Source organism: Trachurus japonicus, chromosome 6 (genome assembly GCF_045865225.1).
Source record: "Trachurus japonicus isolate A0001 chromosome 6, Traja_1.0".
NCBI lineage: Eukaryota > Metazoa > Chordata > Actinopteri > Carangiformes > Carangidae > Trachurus > Trachurus japonicus.
Window position 1 is genome coordinate 33,898,314 of NC_140912.1, and position 22,638 is coordinate 33,920,951.

The 22,638-nt window shown below is 43.1% G+C and overlaps 2 protein-coding genes across 2 annotated transcripts in view; both read right to left on the reverse strand.

The window, feature by feature from the left end:
• Nucleotides 1–22,638, reverse strand: part of LOC146986534 (uncharacterized) — a 1,046,957-nt gene that overhangs the window by 33,834 nt on the left and 990,485 nt on the right. The window contains exon 26 of the mRNA XM_085780502.1: nt 19,735–19,908. Within this exon, the coding sequence (XP_085636628.1) occupies nt 19,735–19,908 (174 nt within the window). The remainder of the gene's footprint in view (nt 1–19,734; nt 19,909–22,638) is intronic.
• LOC146986535 (protein NLRC3-like) lies at nt 1,538–3,159 on the reverse strand. The gene has a single exon (XM_085780285.1). The coding sequence runs from the start codon at nt 3,155–3,157 to the stop codon at nt 1,541–1,543; it is 1,617 nt and encodes a 538-aa protein (XP_085636411.1). The 5' UTR covers nt 3,158–3,159; the 3' UTR covers nt 1,538–1,540.

Below are 22,638 nucleotides of genomic sequence, written 5' to 3' on the forward strand. Positions count from 1 at the left end.
GATTATTGTAAATTTGTTTTATACATGGGTTGTGGTATCTATGAGCTACACTATGAGGTAGTAAACCTAGCATGAAACTGCACCATTTTAGCTGTGGGAGTAATAAACCCAAGCTAAGTTAGCTGTGGGGTAAGTTGATCCATCTGGCCAGGGGTAAGTTGAGCCACCTATCCTATACACTTAATTAATGTATTTTGGCTGTATATGTCCAAATGATTAAATCAAGATCCTGTATGTTTGTGATAACAGTAAGTATGTTCCTATAAACAGGAAAAGTTGTTTATAGTGTGCCAAACTTTACTTTCAAAGAAAAATATCTGGGATTCTTCCCAAGATGGGACGTAATTGCAAAACTCCCCAAATCTCAGTGAGCTGGTGGCTCAGCAGGAAGTCCCTGCAGTTTGTGTTCACCTGTAACCTGGACAGATGAAATATTAAGCAAAGGGGGAGGTAGTAGATGGATGGAAGGAAAGAAGGGGGGGTTGATCAATTTATTTAGTGATGGACTGTCCAATACCGCTGCGATGCAGTCGTGCTGATGTGAGCCAAAATACTTTTAAAAAGTTGGTGGGTGCCAGCTGTCTTATGGCCGGCCAACTCTGAAGGACGCCAGACACATATATCAGTTAGTAGTAATACCTCACCTGGTAGGGCAGCTCCCCCAGTAAACCGAAATTGTTGTCAGTCTGGGTTTGAATTCTGCTATAGGCTACAAATTTGTGTAATGCATTTTCTTTTCTCATCAATATTATGATCACTATATATATATATATATAATATTAGGGCTGTCAATGAATGTGAAAATTAATATTCGAATGTGGAAAGAAAAAAAAATCAGCGGCTGCTTTGCGAATGGGCGCACTGACCCTCATAGGAGTTGCATTAGCACAGCGTCACTCACTGCTGAAAGTGAAAGTGAGACGTGACAAAAACTGTGGCAGAAAGATACAGATGGCAGAGAGAAACACGAATGGACAGAAAGTGCAGAGCCCAACTTGGCAAAAAAAAAGAAAGAAAAGTCGAGCGGAGCGGGCGGTGGCGAAGTGCCCCTCTTTATATGTTCGCAGGTTTTCCCACTGGATGACTTTTATATATAAATCTATACTTGGTCTTCTCCCCCCATATTTATTCCTATACATGCGTAAAACCTGCAGATATTACAGTCTGCGATCCCAGAACATCATACAGATGCAGGTCCCAATAGTCAGGACTGAGTTGGGGAAAAAGGCATTTCAATTCTCTGCCCCCTCAAGCTGGAACGATCTGCAGAGGGACCTAGGACTGACTGAACTCATTGGCCGAGGGATATTCAGATCAGTCCTAAAGGACCGAGAACGAAGATCCATTGACTCTTGTGCTTGCCCTCTGTAATTTGTAATCTGTAAATGTACATACTGTTTGTATAATTCTATGTGGTGTTGTTTTGCACACTGCTTTCTTAGCCAGGTCGCTCGTGTAAAAGAAGTTCTTAGATCTCAATAAGTTTTACCTGGTTAAATAAAGGATAAATAAAAAATATAAATATTGATTATGTCTGGACTCACTGAGCCTTCCTGCAGTTCCTCACAGCTGGGATCAGTCTCCGTCGTCCCTGATATGATGTGTTGTACTTCTCCAGGTCCAACTGATCCAGAACCTGCTCTGACATCTGCAGCATGTAGGCCAGAGCTGAACACTGGATCCCAGAGAGTTCCTCCTTGTATCTGTTCTCGGACTTGAGAAACTGCTGGATCTGCTGATGAACTGACTGGTCCTTCATCTCCGTCAGACAGTGGAAGATGTTGATGCTTCTGTCAGGACAGATTTCATCAGTCTTCATCTCCTTCAGGTTGTTGATGGTTCTCTGGATGGTTTCTGGACTGTTGTCTGTCTGACCCAGCAGACCTCCTAACAGCCTCTGGTTGGACTCCAGAGAGAGGCCATGAAGGAAGCGAACAAACAGGTCCAGGTGACCATTTCTACTGCTGAGAGATTCCTCCAAGACTCTCCTCAGGAAGTCATCCAGGGTCGAGGGTTGTACCCACAGGAAGTTCTCTAGGACCTCTGTGTTCCTGTTGGTGTAACAGTGGAACATGTAGACTGCAGCCAGAAACTCCTGAACACTCAGATGAACAAAGCAGTAGACTGTTTTCTGGAAGATCACACTCTCTCTTTTGAAGATCTCAGTACAGAGTCCTGAGTTCACCAAGGCCTCTGTGGCATCCAGACCACACTGCTCCAGGTCTTCTTGGTAGAACAAGATGTTTCCTTTCACCAGCTGTTCAAACGCCAGCCTCCCCAGCTTCAGAAGAACTTCCCTGTCGGCCTCCGTCAGCTCCTGTGGACTCGTCTCATGTCCTTCACCGTACTTGTTCTTCTTCCTCTTTGTCTGGACCAGCAGGAAGTGTGAGAACAGGTCAGTCGTGGTCTTGGGCAGCTCTCCTCTCTGGTCTGTGGTCAACATGTGCTCCAGAACTGTAGCACTGATCCAGCAGAAGACTGGGACTTGACACATGATGTGGAGGGTCCTGGACGTCTTGATGTGTGAGATGATTCTTCTGGACAGATCTTCATCACTGGACCTCCTCCTGAAGTACTCCTCCATCTGGGCGTCAGTGAAGCCTCGGACCTCTGTTACCCTGTCAACACATGTAGGAGGGATCTGATTGGCTGCTGCAGGTCTGGAGGTGATCCAGACCAGAGCCGAGGGAAGCAGATTCCCCTGGATGAGGTTTGTCAGCAGCACGTTGACTGATGACGTCTGTGTGACATCAGACACAACCTCCCTGTTGTTGAAGTCCAGTGACAGTCGGCTTTCATCCAGGCCGTCAAAGATGAAGAGAAGTTTACAGACAGCCAGCTGCTTTGCTGTGACCTTCTGTAATGTTGGATGGAAAACATGGAGCAGCCTGAGAAGACTCAACCGCTGATCTCTGATCAGGTTCAGCTCCCTGAACGAAAGCAGAACCAGCAGACTGACATCTTGGTTCTCCAAGCCCTCGGCCCAGTCCAGAGTGAACTTCTGCACCGAGAAGGTTTTTCCAACGCCAGCGACACCGTTGGTCAGAACCACTCTGATGGGTCTCTGTTGGACAGGTGAGACTGTAGAGACGTCCTCTCTCTGTTGGACAGGTGAGACCGTAGAGACGTCCTCTCTCTGTTGGACAAGTGAGACCATAGAGACGTTTCTCTCTGTTGGACAGGTGAGACTGTAGAAACGCTCTCTGTGTTGGAGATGCAAATATTTAGAGAACTTATGTCTCATTTTGACAAAGAAGTTGACTTTGTCCCTCTGTTGGACAGGTGAGACCGTAGAGACGTCCTCTCTCTGTTGGACAGGTGAGACCGTAGAGACGTCCTCTCTCTGTTGGACAGGTGAGACCGTAGAGACGTCCTCTCTCTGTTGGACAGGTAAGTCTTTAAAGATATCTTTGCACTTGATTGTAGTGTCATGGAGGGTCTTCTTCTTGGACGTTGTCTCCAGCTGTCTCACCTCATGTTGGGTATTAACCTCTTCACTCTGTCCCTCTGTGATGTAGAGCTCAGTGTAGATGTTGTTGAGAAGGGTTCCACTTCCTGTTCCCTCACTTCCTTCAGTCACTCGTTCACATCTGCTCCTCAGACTGATCTTATGTTGATATAAAACTTCCTGCAGACCACGATCTGCTGAGTGAGAAGAGACAGAGTCAGACTGAAGACAGAGAGTCTGACAATCTGATCAGATTATTTTCATCAGCTAAAGAAAAACTACAGACAACAAAGAGAAGGTTTGAATCATCATCTTAAATGTCAGTGCTGTGTGATGGACCAATGACTCTGGAGAAAACAACAGGTCCTGGTTTCACAAATGACCACATCAGCAGACAGATGTTCAGTCTCACTTTGTCCACAGCTGCTCTGATTGGCTGTCTGCAGCTCACCTCTGGTTCTGGGTCTTTGTCCACACTGGGGACAGGAGGGGAGTCCTGAAGAACCAGACTGGTCCCAGTCTGAGGTGAAGCACTGTCTGCAGAACCAGTGTCCACAGCTGGAGGAGACTGGATCCTTCAGGACGTCCTGACAGAGACCACAGCAGGACAGCTGCTGGTCCACAGAGACACCACTCCTCTTCCTCCTGTCAAGACATTTCTGGATCAACAACATGTCACATCTCCACATCTGAGCTCTGATTGGTTAACCTCCTCAAGGGGGCGGGGCTTCAGTAGCCAGAGGAGCAGAGAGAGAGAAAGTAGAGGAAGATGAGTGTAGAGAGACGAGCTGAATGAAGACCTGGTCCTGAACTGGTCTGGTTTATGTCTCTGTTTATCTGTTCACTGCAAAAACTCAAAAACTTTCCAAGAATATTTGTCATATTTATTTTCAAAATGTCTCATTTCTAGTCTAAACTAATCTCTTTCAACTTAAAATCAGACTCATCACCTAAAAATTTACTTGTTTTTAGATCATTTTCACTTGTTTCAAACAAATGTTCACGTGAAATAAGTAAAACAATCTGCCAGTGAAAGCAGGTTTTTAGTGTAATAAGAAAGAAAAACTTGCTCCACTATCACATTTTTCTACTTACAGTATTTCAATTGAAAATATCCTTGAAAAAAGTAAAAAGTGTCTTAAAAAACAAGCTACTTTTTCATGTTTAATGAGTCTCATTTTAAGTATAATTTGATTTGTTTTGACTAGAAATTACATTTTGACTAGAAATAAGACAAATATTCTTGGTAAGATTTTGAGTTTTTGCAGTGTTGACCTTAAATCTGGACTCTAAAACAAACTCTCTGTTAGTTTGAGTCTCTTCAGTTCTGCGTCGTCTCGTCTGGTTTTTACTCCAAATGTGTGAAATGATAGAGAAGCTGTTGGTGGTGTTTTCCTCTTTCAGACACTGATCATGTGTTTGATGTTGGTTCTGGACTGAGTCCTATCAGCTCTTTAACTAATGAGCTCCTCATCCAGACGCTGCTGTGTGGCTCTAATCAACCTGTGTTGGAGCTCTGATCCAGTGTGAGGAGACTGAAGCTGACAACAGAAGCTTCAGCAGCTCCACCTGAGCTTCACTACATGTTGTGGAGAGTGTGTGTGCATGTTTCTGTCTCTGAGGTTTGTTGTGAACCTTCAGAGTCTGATGGATCTGGTTCCTGGTTTCTCTCTGTTTCCTTCACATGAGTCTAATGACTGAATCATCTTCAGCTCAGTTTACAGTAGAAACCGTCTTACTGTGACTCTGAAGGTCCAGGTCCAGGTTCAGGACTGAAGTTTGGTGGTGGTTCATTGGACTGGTCACTCAGACAGATGGATCCTGGAGACTCTGCTCTCGGTCTGTGGTTCTGACCTCTGCAAACACAAACATGTTTTTATTCACATCACATTAGGTGCGTTTCCATCAGCTGTTTAGATGCGCATCGAGATGTATCGCATCGGAAAATGATGATGGAAACGCCGTGATTCGCATTAAAATCCCCTGATTCGCACAAAATGAAATACGCTCGCTATGGCCGGGTTTTGGTTGATTCGAATGGGATGGAAACAGCTGTATGCGAATCAAGTGTGACGTAGTGCACTTTCACCCCATCTGCTCCCGTGTTTGCAGTTCACTCACAAGACAACATCAGGGTTTCCGCTGTCACACAACAATTAATTAATTGTGGCGCATTGCCACGGCAAAATAAAAGCCCCCACACACCTTCATATGTGATTAGGCCTACTGCACAGTTCTTCATAGTTCCTCCTCAGTAAAAACCTGTTACACCCACGTCTGTATTCTCCCAGTGTCTCCTCCCCTCCCTGTATCTCTCCCTCTTTCCTAGGGGCGGGCCCCAGACGCAGGCTCCTGCTGCTGCAGGGCACACACCTGAGGCTCATCTGCTCATCAACCCACTGCTCAAAAACACCGGCTCTCCACTCATTCATCGCCAGATCTTTACAGTCACCACGTTGGTAACTTTGTCAGGCTCCTTCTCTGTGATCTTTAGTATCCAGTGTTCTCTAGTCTCCTGTGTTTTTGTGTCCTTAGCCTTTTTCCTCTCCTTCGTGTTTTTTGCTCCCGTGTCTCCTGCCTCGTTTTGACCCTGTCTCCCTGTGCTCCCAGATTCCCTGCCCTGCCAGCAAGCAGCCGCTCTGGACCCGCTCCCCCTTCCCCGGACCCTCTCCCCCACCACGCCTCACCGTCCTGGCCTGCCTGCCCTCCTGTGTCCTCCAGCTCCCTCTACCTCCCTCTCCTGCTCTCCAGCCCCAACCTCCCCTGTGGATTCAATAAAGTCCATATTGTGTGTTAACTCAGACGTCTGCCTTCTTGGTCCACCAGCCACCTGTTGTCACAAAACCAAACTTATCAACCAGCGCGTCCAGAGTTTATCATTAATAAAGTCTGGGGCGGCGCATCTCTCTCTCTCTCCCACACACACGGGTCGCGTTATGACGGTAATAAACATATGCGCTAAATCGCGCTAATGTGTTCAAATCAGACCGTCCGTCCGTCCGGCCGGGGGGGGGTGCAAAGTCCGTAGATGGAAACACACATGATTCGAATTTCTTTTAATGCGCATTTCCCAGTAATTCGAATCACTTTGGATGGAAACATGGCTACTGATCACTGATCAGTGGACACACACACACACTCAGGTTCAGGTTTTTATCAGGTCTCTTATGGCGCTTTTCCACTAGCGCGGCACGGTCCACTTTTTTTTGCTTCACCACTTGCCTTAGTACCTGGTACCAGGTACTGTGTTTAGTACCTCCTCAGCCCTGGTTCCAAGTGAGCCGAAGCAATACTATAACGCGACGTCAGCCGACTGCCTTCCACTGATTGGACAGAGCGTCGTCACTGGAAGAGTCGCAAGCGCTACGTCCGTCATGAGAATCAAACCGGGAAATTTCAAAAACAGAGCGGCAACAGCGACCGCTGATCTGTATCGAGACGGTCGTTATTCCTTCACTTGAGTCAGATGATGCTGTGTGTAAATCACGCTGTGGTCCATAATAGAGGTGCAGACGAGTGAGTTTGGAGCTGATGAGCGGATCCAAAAAAAAGAGAGAGAGAGACAAGGCAGCCTTGCGATGACCCCGCCCCTGCTGAGGAGGAACTAGAGGAACTCAGCTGTAGTGTGTAGTGGAAAAGTGCCATTACTTTGACTCCGAAGGTCCAGGTCCAGAACTGAAGTTTGGTGGTGGTTCATCGGACTGGTCACTCAGACAGATGGATCCTGGAGACTCTGCTCTCAATCTGTGGTTCTGACCTCTGCAAAGACAAACATGTTTTTATTCACATCACATTGATCACTGATCAGTGGACACACACAAACCAGGAAGTCATTTCCTGTTCAGCAATGTCACACACACATGCTTGTAATGCTATCGTAATGCTAACTTTAACCATTACTCTTAACTTACTTTAAACCTAATTATAACCTAAAGTCTTAACCCTCAAACAGCTCTTGGAAAAAGTGAGGACCAGCTAAAATGACCTCACTTCCCAAAAATGTCCTCACTCTGTTGGTTAAAAACTCTTGACGGTCCTCACAAGGTAGTAAGAACAAGAACACACACACACACACACACAGACACACACACACACACACACACACTCAAGTCCAGGTTTTTATCAGATCTCTTACTTTGACTCCGAAGGTCCGGAACTGAAGTTTGGTGGTGGTTCATTGGACTGGTCACTCAGACAGATGGATCCTGGTGACTCTGCTCTCAGTCTGTGGTTCTGACCTCTGCAAACACAAACATGTTTTTATTCCCATCACATTGATCACTGATCAGTTCTTTGATCACAGATGCATTGTGGGAAGTCTCCAGTGACGTCAGCGTCCAGCACCACACACTGTAGTGAAGGATGGAAGCAACACAGCAGCATCATAGACAACAGTGTAGAGTCAGTCAGTCAGTAACTGCTCTGCACAGGATCACACACTGACACTGACACTGACACACATATGAGGACACACACACAGGCAGGCTTGGGGAGAAATGGATTACATGTAATGGCATAAAAAAGAGGAAACTAATCTGTTACATTACAGAAAAACATGTCATCAGATTGCTGGTATATTTGATAAAATGTGGATTACTTCTTGTCAGGATTACATTTTTAACATCAAATCTGTTCTTGTTCTTGTTGAGCAGACGTGTTTGATCATAAAATGTTACAGTTTTCCACCTACACTGTTAAGTGGCTCATGCTGAAACAAGATTTTTTCATATTTAGCTTCAAACCATGTTTAAAAAAGTGGTGTATATTTTTAAGTCAATTTTTAGCACATTTACAACAATATTTGTTAACTTAGAAATATATTACATTGTTAAATCTAAATGTTAAATGTAAATACTAAATATGGATATAAATGAAAAATCCAAATCCAAATCTGAATATAAATCTAAATATTAAATGTAAATGTAAATGTTACATGTTTTCAGAGTGTAAAGCTAAATATTTATGAAATATGTAAATCACCTCCAGCCTGCGCCTTTGAAAACGCCTTCGGCTGCACCACTTACCCGGCGTTAAAGTAACTCTCCCAATCCTGCACACAGGTCTGTATCTGGTTTCTTACCGTGACTCTGAAGGTCCAGGTCCAGGTCCAGGTCCAGGTCCAGGTCCAGGTCCAGGTCCAGGTCCAGGTCCAGGTCCAGGTTTGAAGTAAATGCCCTGTTCTTTGGACCGGTCACTCTTCAGAGACTTTGATCTGTCCTCCTGTTCCTCCACATTAACACTCATCTTCAGGACTTCAGTCAGTCTGAGAGGGAAACCAGTAACACACACACACACACACACACACACACACACACACACACACACACACACACACAGAGGACAAACTATAATCACTTCCTTGTTTGATCCAGTCATTGACCTCCACCACTCATAGACTTTGACCGTAGATATAAACACGTAGAAGCCTCTGACGCTTCCGCCCAAGATAAAGACTTGTAATTCACTGTCTGTAGGTTTAGACCAGCGCTCTTAGCGACACCTGCAGCTTGTGCAGAACGCTGCTGCTCGTCTTTTGCGACACAAAGAAACAGGAGCACATAACTCCTGTTCTGGCCTCTCTGCACTGGCTTCCTGTCCGGTTTGGACGGTATGGCCCCTGTGTACTTAGCAGAACTCATACATGTTCACAGACCAATCAGAGCTCTGAGGTCAAAAATGAAATAAATCTGGATGTGCTTCAAAGCAGGCTGAAGACTAGAGGTGATGGAGCGTTGGCAGTGGTTGAACCTGAGCTGTGGAACAGTTTACCACAGCATATCCAGTCGCCAGAGATTTTTAAGTCCTCTCTCAAAACCCATTTTTTCTCCCAGGCTTTCAGACCTGTGTGAGACGAAGTTGTTTGGTTTGCTGAATGTATGTGTCATTGCCTAAATTGTCTTTTGAAATGTACCATTGTATTTTATTGTTATTTATTTTATGTAAAGCACCTTGGTCAACCTAGGTTGTCTATAAGGTGCTCTATAAATAAGGTTCAAGGTTCAAGGTTTTTATTTGTGTGCCCGTAGGGCAATTATTGTTGCAGTAAGAAAAAAGAACACAGATACAAGACACACAATTAAAAAGGGCGGGGGGTAAAATACAGTGTGTTGAAACAACAACAGTGGCACGACTAAAAAAGCCCATAAATGACCGAAAAAGTGCATCAGTGCGTATCCTTCATATCTACATCATCATCAACAGTAGGGATCAAGGAGTGCTTGTACCTATTACTTTTATACGAGGAAGTCTGAATCGGGAGCCGGAAGGCAAAAGCTGGAATTCAGAGTGTAAGTATTAGAGCCATATTTGCATATTTTGTTTGATCATTATTATCATTAATATTATTGCACATAGCTGCTAAGATGAGGTTCATAATTTAATTTGACTGTTTGATTATTCTATATATTATTCTATATTCATTGTGTTTATTGTAATGAGCCACCTCCCAGGAAATGAGGACACAAAAGGGGAGAGTGGAACAGCTGGTTCAGATGAGACAGGACAGGGGAGCCATAATGTTTTCAGACCGCTCTCTGTTATTTCATTTTACTTTTCTTTTAGCGTGAATCCTAAGTTGTGTGTTACTGCAAACCAGGCACGAATAAATCGCCTTTTTTTTTATCCAAGAGATGCAGTGATTGTTTTTTATTGGAGCGCGTCACAACCACAGTGAAACCCCTGAACAAAGGACGGAGGCTGGAAGCCGGTTTCCGGTCAAAATGCCGTCACAGTAAGGGATGGGAGCTATCAGAAAGAATGACATTAGCCTTCCTAATTGTCTGCCTGTTGAACAGATCTGTAAGTGTACACTGTTGGACTACCAAAATCTTGCTGCTTGTTTTTATCACTCTGCTTAGTGCATTTTTTGACTTGATGTTAAGGTTTCCAAACCAGCAGAGGAGAGAAAAGGTCGGCACAGATTCAACATATGATTTGTAGAATAAAATCATCAGGGACTTATCAATCTGAAACTTGGAAAGTTTCCTCAAACAAGACAGTCGTTGCTGGCCTTTCTTTTGCAGGTTATCTGAGTGGCAGTAAAGTTTAACTTATTATCCAGAATAACTGTATAAAGGTGACCTTGACCTTGAGGTGGAAGCCGTGTCTACTTACTGCATTAGTCTACAGAGGCAGAGGTCTATCAACCATTAAAATCACCATAACTCACTGAATATTCAACCAATTTTCAAGCCGTTTGGTTTATCATGAATGTCAGACATAAATTTATGATACAACATAGATTGATATTTTTTATATGACGTATGTACGGACTACGTCTGACTCTTCTTCCCTCCACAGTCCACACAGATAAACTGACTCTCACACTCACACAACAATGACAACAAAACAGTAATAAAAATAATAATAATGTTGTGTTGACACTCACTCGTCTCAGACTTCAGTTTCTCTCCTTCTGCTCCGTTCACTCTAAAATGGCGTCTGAACACCTTTACCTTCACCTCCTCCCTCTGCTCTGCAGTTACAATCATTTATTGTTCAGTTTAAAGTTAATCTCATGGACTTTAAACTAATAGAGTTGTTGACCTCCACCACTCATAGGACTTTGACTTTAGATATGAACACGTAGACGCCGCCTCTGATGCTGCTGTCCATTGGAACGATGCTGCAACGCGTCCGCCATCTTGGGCAGGGGGAAGCCGTGTCTACTTCCTGCATTAGTCTACAGAGGCAGAGGTCTATCAACCAATAAAATCACCATAACTCACTGAATATTCAACTGATTTTCAAGTTTGTTTTATTATAAATGTCAGACATGAATTTTTGATACAACATAGATTGTTAATTGTTTTGTATACATATTTTTTTTATATATATATTGAACATACCTACACTTACACACACATGCATACATAGACTGTAATTTGTTCTACAAGGGTCTGACCAGGTCTGGCTGCTGGTCAGACTTATTATGTCTATGGTCAGAAACCCCTGACCAAGATGGCGGCCATGTTGACGTCTGACAAGCCTGAATGCAGCATCTACGTGTATATATCTATGACTTTGACATGTAAATCCATGTTCATCCAGTCACCGTGACCTTTGACCATTGATGTTTGTTCTGAGTCTGAAGAAGTTGTGTGGAGGTGAATCTGAGACAATGTGCTGACGTATGTACGGACTAGGTCTGACTCTTCTTCCCTCCACAGTCCACACAGACACACTGACTCTCACACTCTGACACAACAGCAACAACAACACCAACAATAATAATAATAAAAATAAAAATAATAATAATGTTGTGTTGAAACTCACCTCACTCACCAACACCTTTACCTCCTCCCTCTGCTCTGCAGTTACAATCATTTATTGTTCAGTTTAAAGTTCATCTCATGGACTTTAAACAAAATTGAACAATACATTATAATGAGGAAGTGACTTTCTACAGTAGAGTGGCGCCACCTGCTGGGTAACTCCTGGTATTACACCTGTATGGACAGGTGAACTCTGACACCATGAATAAACAGTGAGCTGAGATCCAGCTGTGGTAGAAGAGCTGCTGAGAGATTTAAAGACACTCCACTACAAGTTACAGCTCAGTCTGTTCTCTGTCTTATTCATCACACATGTTGTCATCAACTAATTTGTGTCTAAGTGTTGTAACTTAACTCGCCCCGGTCTGGCAACACGACCATATATGGAAAACACAACCACAACTAAATCTAAGTCCACACAGAAACCAGGAAGATACAAGAAGAATCATGATGAACTCCTTATAGAAATGCACTCATTGACATAATGTGTTCCCTAGCTCCTTACCCTAACCTTAACCATTACTCTTAACCTAATTTAAACCTAATTATAACCTGAAGTCTTAACCCTCTAGCAGCCCTTGGAAAAAGTGAGGACCGGCCAAAATGTCCTCACTTCCCAAAACGTCCTCACTCTGTTGGTTGAAAACTCTCAACGGTCCTCACAACGTAGTAAATACAAGAACACACACACATAAAACACATAACTATCCTTGGTATCGTGAAATGAAAGCTATTTTTAGCAAGTCTGATCAACAACATATTTTCACTAATGGATTGCGTTGTAATGTTAATTTTGTGAAACATAAGTTATTTCTTGAGTATAAAGAAAAATGGGCTAATGATATCTGGTTTAAACCAAAGCTCAGAACCTATTGCCAATTGAAAAATGTATATTGTGCAGAACCCTATGTGACTTTGCCATTGGATAGATCCAAGAGATCTTTATGTGCCCAGTTGAGGGCTGGATTCTCCCTCTGGCAATAGAAGTAGGTCGGTTTAACTCAGTACCTGAGGATGAAAGACTATGCACATTGTGTAATTTAAATGTAATTGAGGATGAACTGCATTTTGTGTTTCATTGTCCGTTATATGACGAAGCCAGGCAGTTTTTGTTTCAGAAAATGCAAAATGTGAAACCTGAGTTGTTTTGGGCTGATGATGAGGTAAAGTTGGAATGGTTCTTCAGAAAGGAAGTCTTTACTAGAGCTACTTTCATAAAAAATGCCTGGTCAAAAAGAAGAGGTGAATTATTTATGTGAAATCCATGAGGTTTCTGTTTTTGTTTTTGTTTTTGTTTGGTTTTGTTTGTGCTCTGATTATTTTGTTTGGTGTCTAAATATGATGATAATGTGTCTTGTAAGCCTTTATGGGCTGGGCGCCTTGATTGGTGCACGACACGTAAATAAATATAAATTCAAATTCATTCATTCACACACACACACACACACACACACACACAAATACACACACACACACACACACAGAATCAAGACACACCCAAATCCACCGAGGTCAAACTATAACCACTTCCTTGTTGACCTCCACCACTCATAGTACTTTGACCATAGATATAAACACGTAAACGCCGCCTCTGACGCTGCTGTCCATTGGAACGATGCTGCAACACGTCCGCCATCTTGGGCAGGGGGAAGCCGTGTCTACTTACTGCATTAGTCTACAGAGGCAGAGGTCTATCAACCATTGAAATCACCATAACTCACTGAATATGCAACCGATTTTCAAGCCGTTTGGTTTATTATAAATGTCAGACATACATTTATGTTACAACATAGATTGTTAATTTTTTTGTATATATATATTTTATATATCATGCGTACACTTACATACTCAGACACACACCCACATGCATACATCCACTGAAATTTGTTCTACAAGGGTCTGACTGGGTCTGGCTGCTGGTCAGACTTATTATGTCTATGGTCAGAAAGCCCTGACCAAGATGGCGGCCGTGTTGACGCGCCTGACAAGCCTGAATGCAGCATCTACGTGTATATATCTATGGCTGTTTTCGAAACCGCATACTACCGTACTGCCTACTACCGTACTGCCTACTACATACTGCGTTACATGTACTGTATACTGCATACTGAATGTGGGATTCAGTATACCACTTCAGCAGACCGACGCCGTTATCATCGCAGTATGCAGTATACGAGTTTCCCAGAATGCATTTCACGGCAACCGGTAGCAGTAGCTGTAAACAGGCTAGAAGCTGTTTTATTTCTCGCTCTAGCGCTGTAATTATGTAACTTTATTAAGTTTTAATATTTTTTCATGCGAGAAAGTAACTGTTAAGACCCCAAATATACGGCCAGTTTATCCAAATGACGGCTGTTTAAAAGTTTGCTCCGATGTTTTTCGGAGAAGTGAAGCTCCGCAGCGACCGGGACATCACAGAGGCAGCAGCCCGGCTCCTGACGTGCTCGGCCGGCCAGCACTACGACGTCATTCCGGAGGGGAAAACGATCGCTAATTAACTTACCCGTAGGTTTTTAAAGTATATTTTTCGGCTTTTTGCCTTTATTTGATAGTGATGACAGTAGAGATAGACAGGAAATGGGGAGGCAGAGAGAGGGGGAATGACACGCAGGAAAGGTCTGCCCGACGCGGGATTCGAACCGGGGACGCCTGCGGCGAGGACTGTAGCCTCTACATGGAGCGGCCGCTCTACCCAGTGCACCACGCACCGCCCCACCCGTAGGTTTTTAAAGGTTTACCACCGGCTGGTTAAATTATTTTAAGGAGATAAATGTCGGTCTCATTGATGAAATCTCAATTGTGGCAGTAGCATTAGTTTGTTTGAATGTAAAGTGAAGCTTCTTGTGTGTAAGCAGCGCTGCCTCGGGGCTCTGGAGCCTAACGTTACGTACAGAAATCACCACATTTACAAAAAATAAATAAATATTTTACAATGAACCGATCAGTCTGCATTAAGTTTTATTTTATTAAACTATAGTTACGGTACACGGCTACACTACCGTCTTTGGTTACGCTCTGGTTACGGTCATAGACTGGTTACGGTTAGGACGTCAGGGGAGCATTGCATTGTGGGATACAGTAGGCGATGTAGACTGGTCAGATGCATACTGGAGATATTTTCCGAATCAGTACGACATCCGGGAACTTTTCACATACTGCAGATTTTGCTTTTGTTCGCATACTGCATACTACACACTACATTTTGGCCAAATCAGTACGTACTAGCAGTATAGTATGCGGTTTCGAATACAGCCTATGACTTTGACATTAAATCCATGTTCATCCAGTCACCGTGACCTTTGACCTTTGATGTTTGTTCTGAGTTTGAAGAAGTTGTGTGGAGGTGAATCTGAGACAATGTGCTGATGTACGGACTACGTCTGACTCTTCTTCCCTCCACAGTCCACACAGACACACTGACTCTCACACTCTGACACAACAACAACAACAACAACAACAACAACAACAGCAACAATAAAAATAAAAATAATAATAATGTTGTGTTGAAACTCACTCGTCTCAGACTTCAGTTTCTCTCCTTCTGCTCCGTTCACTCTAAAATGGCGTCTGAACACCTTTACCTCCTCCCTCTGCTCTGCAGTTACAATCATTTATTGTTCAGTTTAAGGTTCATCTCATGGACTTTAAACAAAATTGAACAATAAATTATGAGGAAGTGACTTTCTACAGTAGAGTGGCGCCACCTGCTGGGTAACTCCTGGTATTACACCTGTATGGACAGGTGAACTCTGACACCATGAATAAACAGTGAGCTGAGATCCAGCTGTGGTAGAAGAGCTGCTGAGAGATTTAAAGACACTCCACTACAAGTTACAGCTCAGCCTGTTCTCTGTCTTATTCATCACACATGTTGTCATCAACTAATTTGTGTCTCAGTGTTGTAACTTAACTCGCCCCGGTCTGGCAACACGACCATATATGGAAAACACAACCACAACTAAATCTAAGTCCACACAGAAACCAGGAGGATACAAGGAGAATCATGATGAAATCGTTTTAGAAATGCACTCATTGACATAATGTGTTCCCGAGCCCCTGACCCTAACCTTAACCATTACTCTGAACCTAATTTAAACCTAATTATAACTTAAAGTCTTAACCCTCAAACAGCTCTTGGAAAAAGTGAGGACCGGCCAAAATGTCCTCACTTCCCAAAAATGTCCTCACTCTGTTGGTTAAAAACTCTCGACGGTCCTCACAACGTAATAAATACAAGAACACACACACACACACACACACACACACACACACACACACACACACACATCTTACAGGTGTTTTTCTGTGGGGAACAGAAGCTGATTGTGCTGTGTTCATCTCTGACTCTGGGATTAGAAAGAATAGATTATCATGTGTAACAAGTGGGCGTGTCACTGGTGGCCAGTCACATTATCAGCATTATTTTCATCCCTCTCTCTGATTGGTTCAAGACGGCTACTTGCTACAGTGGACCTGATGTGTTCAGAGGAGGAGGAACAGTCGATCAGTCTCTGCTCCTCAGTTTCTGAAACACTGAATGTTTGTTCATGTTGCTGCTGTTGATCTGTATGTGGCTGATTTGATGCATCTGCTTTTATGGAGGTGAAGTATTTGATGTATTAAAGAGAAAGTTAAAGGTCAAAGGTCTCTCTTCTCTCCTCTTCCTCTCTCTTCCTCCCTCCCTCTCTCTCTCTCTCTCTCCCCTTCCCTCCTCCCCTCTCTCTCCTTTCTCTTTCTCTTCCTCCCTCCCTCTAAGTCTCTCCCTGTCTCCCCCTCTCTCTACGCTCTCTTTCTCCCCCTTCTCTCTCTCTCCTCCCCCACTTCCTCTATCCTCTCCCTCTTTCTCTCTGCCCCCTCCCTAAGTCTCTCCCCCTCCCTCCCTCTTCTCTCTCCCTCTCTTCCCTTCCCTCCCCCTCTCTCTCTCCTCTCCCTCTTTCTCTCTGCCCTTCCTCCCTCCCCCTCTCTTCTCTCTCCCCCTCTATCTTCCTCCCTCCCTCCCTCCCTGCTCGTCTCCTGACGTCGGATCAGACCGAGGCTTTGTGTGTGTGTGTGTGTGTGTGTGTGTTCTTGTTCTTACTACGTTGTGAGGACCGGAGAGAGTTTTTCACCAGAGTGACGACATTTTTGGGGAAGTGAGGACATTTATTTTGAAAGATAGCGTTACAAGAGTGTGTTTGTGTCCACCTCCTCCCCGTCCTCCTCCTCCACCTCCTCCCTCCTTTTCTCCCTCTTCTTTCTCCTCTTCCTCCTCCTCTTCTCCCTCCTCCTCCTCTTTGTCCTTCTCTTCCTCCTCCTCCCTCCTCTTCATCCACCTCCTCCTCTTCCTCCTCTCTCTCCCTCCTTCTCCTCCTCTCTCTCCTCCTCCTTCTCCTCCTCCTCCTCCTCTTCCTCCTCCTCCTCCTAATGTGCATTGTCCTCCTTAAATGAACTAAAATAAACTAAAATAAAGTAAAATAAAATAAAATAAAGTAAAATAAAATAAAATAAAATAAAATAAAATAAAATAAAATAAAATAAAATAAAATAAAGTAAAATAAAATAAAATAAAATAAAGTAAAATAAAATAAAATAAAATAGAATAAAATAAAATAAAATAAAGTAAAATAAAATAAAATCGGGCTGAGCCGCCGCCTCGGTCTCCAGCCCCTGGGAGCGGAGCACCGTCCATCCTGCCGAGGAGCCGCTGCAGTCCGGCGCGAGGCAGGCGAACAGGTGCAAGTTCCGGTGGTAGGAGCTCGTGCCCAGGAAGCCACGAGGACCAACGGGGCTACGTAGTGACTGCAGCGACTGCAGCGACCGCAGCGCGAGGAGGGCGGCGCGAGCCCCAGTAACCAGTCCGGCTGCCCAACCACTTTGTTGGTGAGGAAAGCTCCCCGTCACACACACTATCAGGTTCGATTCCCCGGTGCCGTCGCCGGGTGAAGCCATGGTCGCTCACATGTGTCGGTGCAGAGCCAGAGGTCCGTCACCAAAATACCTCCGCCTCACAGACAGGACAGCGGGGAGTGAATGTCTTATAAATAAAATACAACCACACGACTGCACACATGCCTTAAAAATGTAATGTATGAAAATGTTTCAGGTGTTACACTTTTAAGTTAATACACTTTTAAATGCAAAACGGTGGTTAAAATAATGTAAAGTTAAGTTTTTCCGACCGGAAACTTCACAAACAGAATAATAAACAGTGACATCATTTCCGTTTCGCGTGTGAACTTTTTTTTTTTTTTATTCAAAACTTTGTTTCACATTACAAAAACAGTTTTTCATAATAAAATGCAATCAAATGCCAGGGAGAATTTACAAGTTTACAAAAAAAAGTTCAACTTTTCACGTATATTGATAGTCTTAATCACTTTCTGGTTGCTTGAAAATTTGGGGAGGTTATGTATTGCTTATGTATTATTGCTTGAGCTCACCGTTTTTTTTTTTAATGAACTTAAATTGGTGAATATGACATTTTGCCATTAAAATGATAAGGTTGATAATAAAAGTTATGTTGGCTTTTTCCTTGTTTGTTTTCAGGTCAGGGGGCCCAAACAATAGTACATTCCTCCAAAACAAAATAAAATCAGCAACAACATTGATAGCAACAAAATTACAAACATCACTCCATAGTTTTTCACGTGTGATTAAAAAAACTAAACCTGACAGTTCATAATCTCTTGTTCGACAACACACTCACTGTAAAACCATGAAAAAAACATCCTTTTATTGTAATTTGCGAAAATAAACACTTTCATTTTGAAATGTAACTGAACCTGACACCTAAATAATATTTATCTTTTCATGTTGTTGTTTTAGCTGCTCTGCAATGATATTCTGATGTGTTATGACTACATGTTGAGTCTTGAAAGAGCAAATATTGAAAAAGAAAAAGAAAAAAACGTACAGGAAATTATTTAGATATGTGTGTTTTTAAGTTATAAAATAAAGGTTAGGGTTTCTTTTGTGAATCATACTTATCAATAATACTAAATAGTTTAATTAAATGGCATCTTTCTTCTTAATAAGATTGAGGGCGAAAAGAAGAAATTCGTTATAAAACATGTATTTTGGTCTTTTGCTGTGTTTTGTTGCGCACGACAAGTGGATGTGGCAGTAGCTACTAACAGTAACACAGTAAAAATACAGCACAACAATAAAAGTAGTTTCTGTACATACAGCATCAGAGTACTTCTTACAAGGTATCACAGTGAATACTATAATATAGGAGCAGAGTAAAAGTTTCTATAATTACAGTATCACAGTAAAAGTATTTAGTTTGGAGTTACTGGAGTAAAAGTACTTCCTGTACTTGAGTGACAGGTGAAGCTCATTGTTCCTGTTTGACTCAACACCTTTACCTGTGACTGGATCACTGATGATTGACACATTGAAGCTGCTGCAGCGTTTTCTGAGTCTGTGATGTCATAGATGATGTCATGTGTGATGTCACATCCTGACAGGTTCACCTGCTGCACTTTACACTTTATTTCACTCCCACAGTCTCATCAGCTATGGAAACAGCTACAGATCAGACTGACACTCCAGAGTCTCCAGTCGAAAGTCTGGACTCTCCACAAGATCATGAAGCTGCTGCAGAGATGAAGAGCTCAGGTGGTTGCTGTTGGTCAGGTAGTATCTTCCTTTCAGCTCTAGGAGTCTCAGGTGGGAGGGGTTGGACTTCAGAGCTGAGACCAGAGAAGAACAGCTGATGTCTGACAAACTGCAGTTGTACAATCTGAATAAAGAATAAAAGAAGAAGATTAAGATCACACACACAAACATACACACACAGCTGCAGTTATCAGTGATCATTGATTATTGATCAGACTGAGTGAAATGAGCTGAAAGTGAAGAGTCATTGTCAATGTGAGAGAAGAACAACTGGAAACATGAGACAACAACTATTTCAAACGTCCTTCATTCATGACATCAAAGTCAATGATTCAAGTTCTGAGTGAAGATCAATCAGGTTCAATTGTGGATCAAAGATCTAAGATCTACAACAGTAACAGTCAGGGAACTGACCTCAGAGTCTCCAGTCTACAGTCTGGACTCTCCAGAAAACCACTCAGATCCCTCACTCCTGAATCCTGCAGCTCGTTTCCTCTCAGGTTCAGTTCTCTCAGGTGGGAGGGGTTGGACTTCAGAGCTGAGCCCAGAGAAGAACAGCTGTTCTCTGACAAACTGCAGCTGTTCAATCTGAATAAAGAATAAAAGCAGTGAGTTGAGGACAAAGCTCCTTGTTGACAGCGTTCAGTGTCTCATCATCGGTTCAGAGCTGAAGAAGCTTCAGAAAGAACAAGTTTAGAAAATCAAAGTCCAACAGCTGAAGCAACAGGAAGCAGGTTAAACAGTCACATAGAGAGAAAACAGCTCATTAATATTCATGAGAAGCTGCTGCTGCTTCAACACAGACGCAGTGACGCCGCCTCTTCACCTGTCAGCTCCACCTGTGGCTCCATCCAGACAAACTCATGTTGTGCAGCCACAATGATCAGAGATTTACTGACCATGCTCAAGACAACAAACATGTGAGGCTGAACTCTGTTACCATGACAACTAACGTGTAGAAACACATGCTGAATGAAGCTCAAAGACAGAAAAACCTGAAACCAGCACAAACACACACCCGCTTATTATGGGATGTTGGCTTTGGCGACGATGCTAACTGCTTCACCAAGAGGATAAGAGGAATTTTCTTTCTAACCATCCACAGTCTGTTAAAGTTGGTGACAAGAGCTCTTCCATCCTGACTTTTGGAGGCACAAGACTGACCCCCCCCTCCTGACCTTGCGGAAAGGGTTTCCACCTTTAAGTTTGTAGGGATCCATATCTCAGAGGATCTATCGTGGTCAGCTGACATAACTGTCCTTGTCCAGAAAGCCCAGCAACGTCTCCCCCTCCGAGGGTCTTGAGATGGAACAAACTGCAGGAAGACCTTCTCATCTCAATTGAGAGTTTGCTGGTGTATGCCATGCCATCTGTATGGTATGCTGGCTGCACTGTGACTGACAGGAAGAGACTGCAGAGAGTGATAAGGTCTGCAGAAGAAGTGATCAGCTGTCCACCTCCCGCCCTGGACTATATTGCTAGCTCTGTTGCCTCTCCAGAGCTACAGCAATTCTCAGTGATCACTCCCATCCAAACCATCACCTGTTCAGCATGCTGCCCTCTGGGAGCAGGTACAGGTCCATCAGGTCCAGGACAACAGTCATTACTCTAAACACACAGTAACTTAACACAATAATATCCTCAAGAGCTCATGTATGAAATGCAATAACTAATGGTATAGGAGGAAGAAAAATTGCAAACATAAACTACTGTAGGAACCAGGGACATGCCCCATACATAATTCCTCTTGCAGAGGAAGCTTGATTTTAGTATTCCTCTTTATCATCAAAAGTCTCTGCTTCAATGGTCTCATCTTGTTGTTCTTCCTCTTCTTCGCTATCTGCCTCCTGTGTGAATATGTCAACCAGAGATGGAGGCATTATCGGTCCAGCAGTCAAAGGTAGCTGCCCGCTTGTAACCTGCAACTCTATGGTTGCAGCGATCAATGTGGGTGGAGAGATAGCACTGTGGTGGATGGCGACAGCATTGTGATGGTGGGAGGTGTCTAAGGTCCACTTCAGACTTAGCTGAGAGGGACTCATCCTCTCTGACCATCTTGTGTATCATCTTCACATGCACTGCATTAACTTTCTTTTGGAGTGGCAGGTTACAAACAGGCAGCTACGCCCATCTCTGAGCAGCCTAAATGACCTACATCTGGTAAATAATATTATATTGTTAACTGTGTTTGCTTTTTTATGTATAACAAGAACATATATTACAAAATGATTTTCACCAGGGATGAGAGAAGAATGAAGATGGAGTACTGTGGAGTACTATGGAGTACTGTGGAGTAGTGTGGACTGCTAGACCCATAATGCCTCCATCTCTGGTTGACATACTCACACAGGAGGCAGATAGTGAAGAAGAGGAAGAAGAGCAAGATGAGACCATTGAAGCAAAAATTTATGATGATGAAGAGAACTACTGAAATCAAGCTTCATCTAGAGGAATTCTATAGGGGACATGTCCCTGGTTCCTACAGTAGTTAATGTTTGCAATATTTCTTGCTCCTATGACCATAAGTTATTGCATTTCATACATAGTTACTAAATGGCTACATTTGGTGAAATTACTGTTTAGTACACGTGAATAAATCCTCCAATGTTCATTTCAAAGAGTGATTGAATTATTGCTCATGATAAGCAATAAGCACCATTTGTGCCAATACACTACTTTATGGACTAAAATCACAATTGAATAGGCTGATTGGATGCACAAGCATCTCAGCTATCCAGTCATACCCAATTCATGCAATTTTGTGACTGTTTATGAACCCCCAGTGTGCAGAAATAGTGAAATACACCATTTTGTATATAGGCGGAAATGACATATTTGTAGGCTACTGCATGCAAATTACTGCATGGTTCTCCCCCAAAACTGCATTAGATTCACACAAATTAGGTATGTCTGGATAGGGGAGGCCTGTGGGTACCCATATAACTAATTTCCATTCACATACATCTAGGTGACAGGTCAAGGGACCATTTGAAAACATGTAGATGGCTGTTTTTCCCTCACACAATTTTCATCTGACTTTAAATCATTAGGTTTTTAGCTCCCTTTCTGACAAGGTAGCTTAACAAACTTGGTCACACTGGAAACCTGAGGTTGTCCCGAATACATTGATATCTCTATCTTTGGGCTCGCTCGAAATTTGAGCGTGCTACAGTCTTTGAAAGACAGTCTGACTGGCATTCCTGGCAACAATTCCACAGGTATCATAGGGGTACTAAAACATTGCAAAAAACACATTTTGGACAGGTTTTGTTCAGGGAATCACCCAAATCTCTATTTTAGAGGTTCCAAGGATGCAAA

Bases quoted from the DNA above. Each gene is read 5' to 3' on its own strand.
- LOC146986535 (XM_085780285.1), bottom strand. From the start codon at position 3,157: ATGGTCTCACTTGTCCAACAGAGAGAGGACGTCTCTACGGTCTCACCT.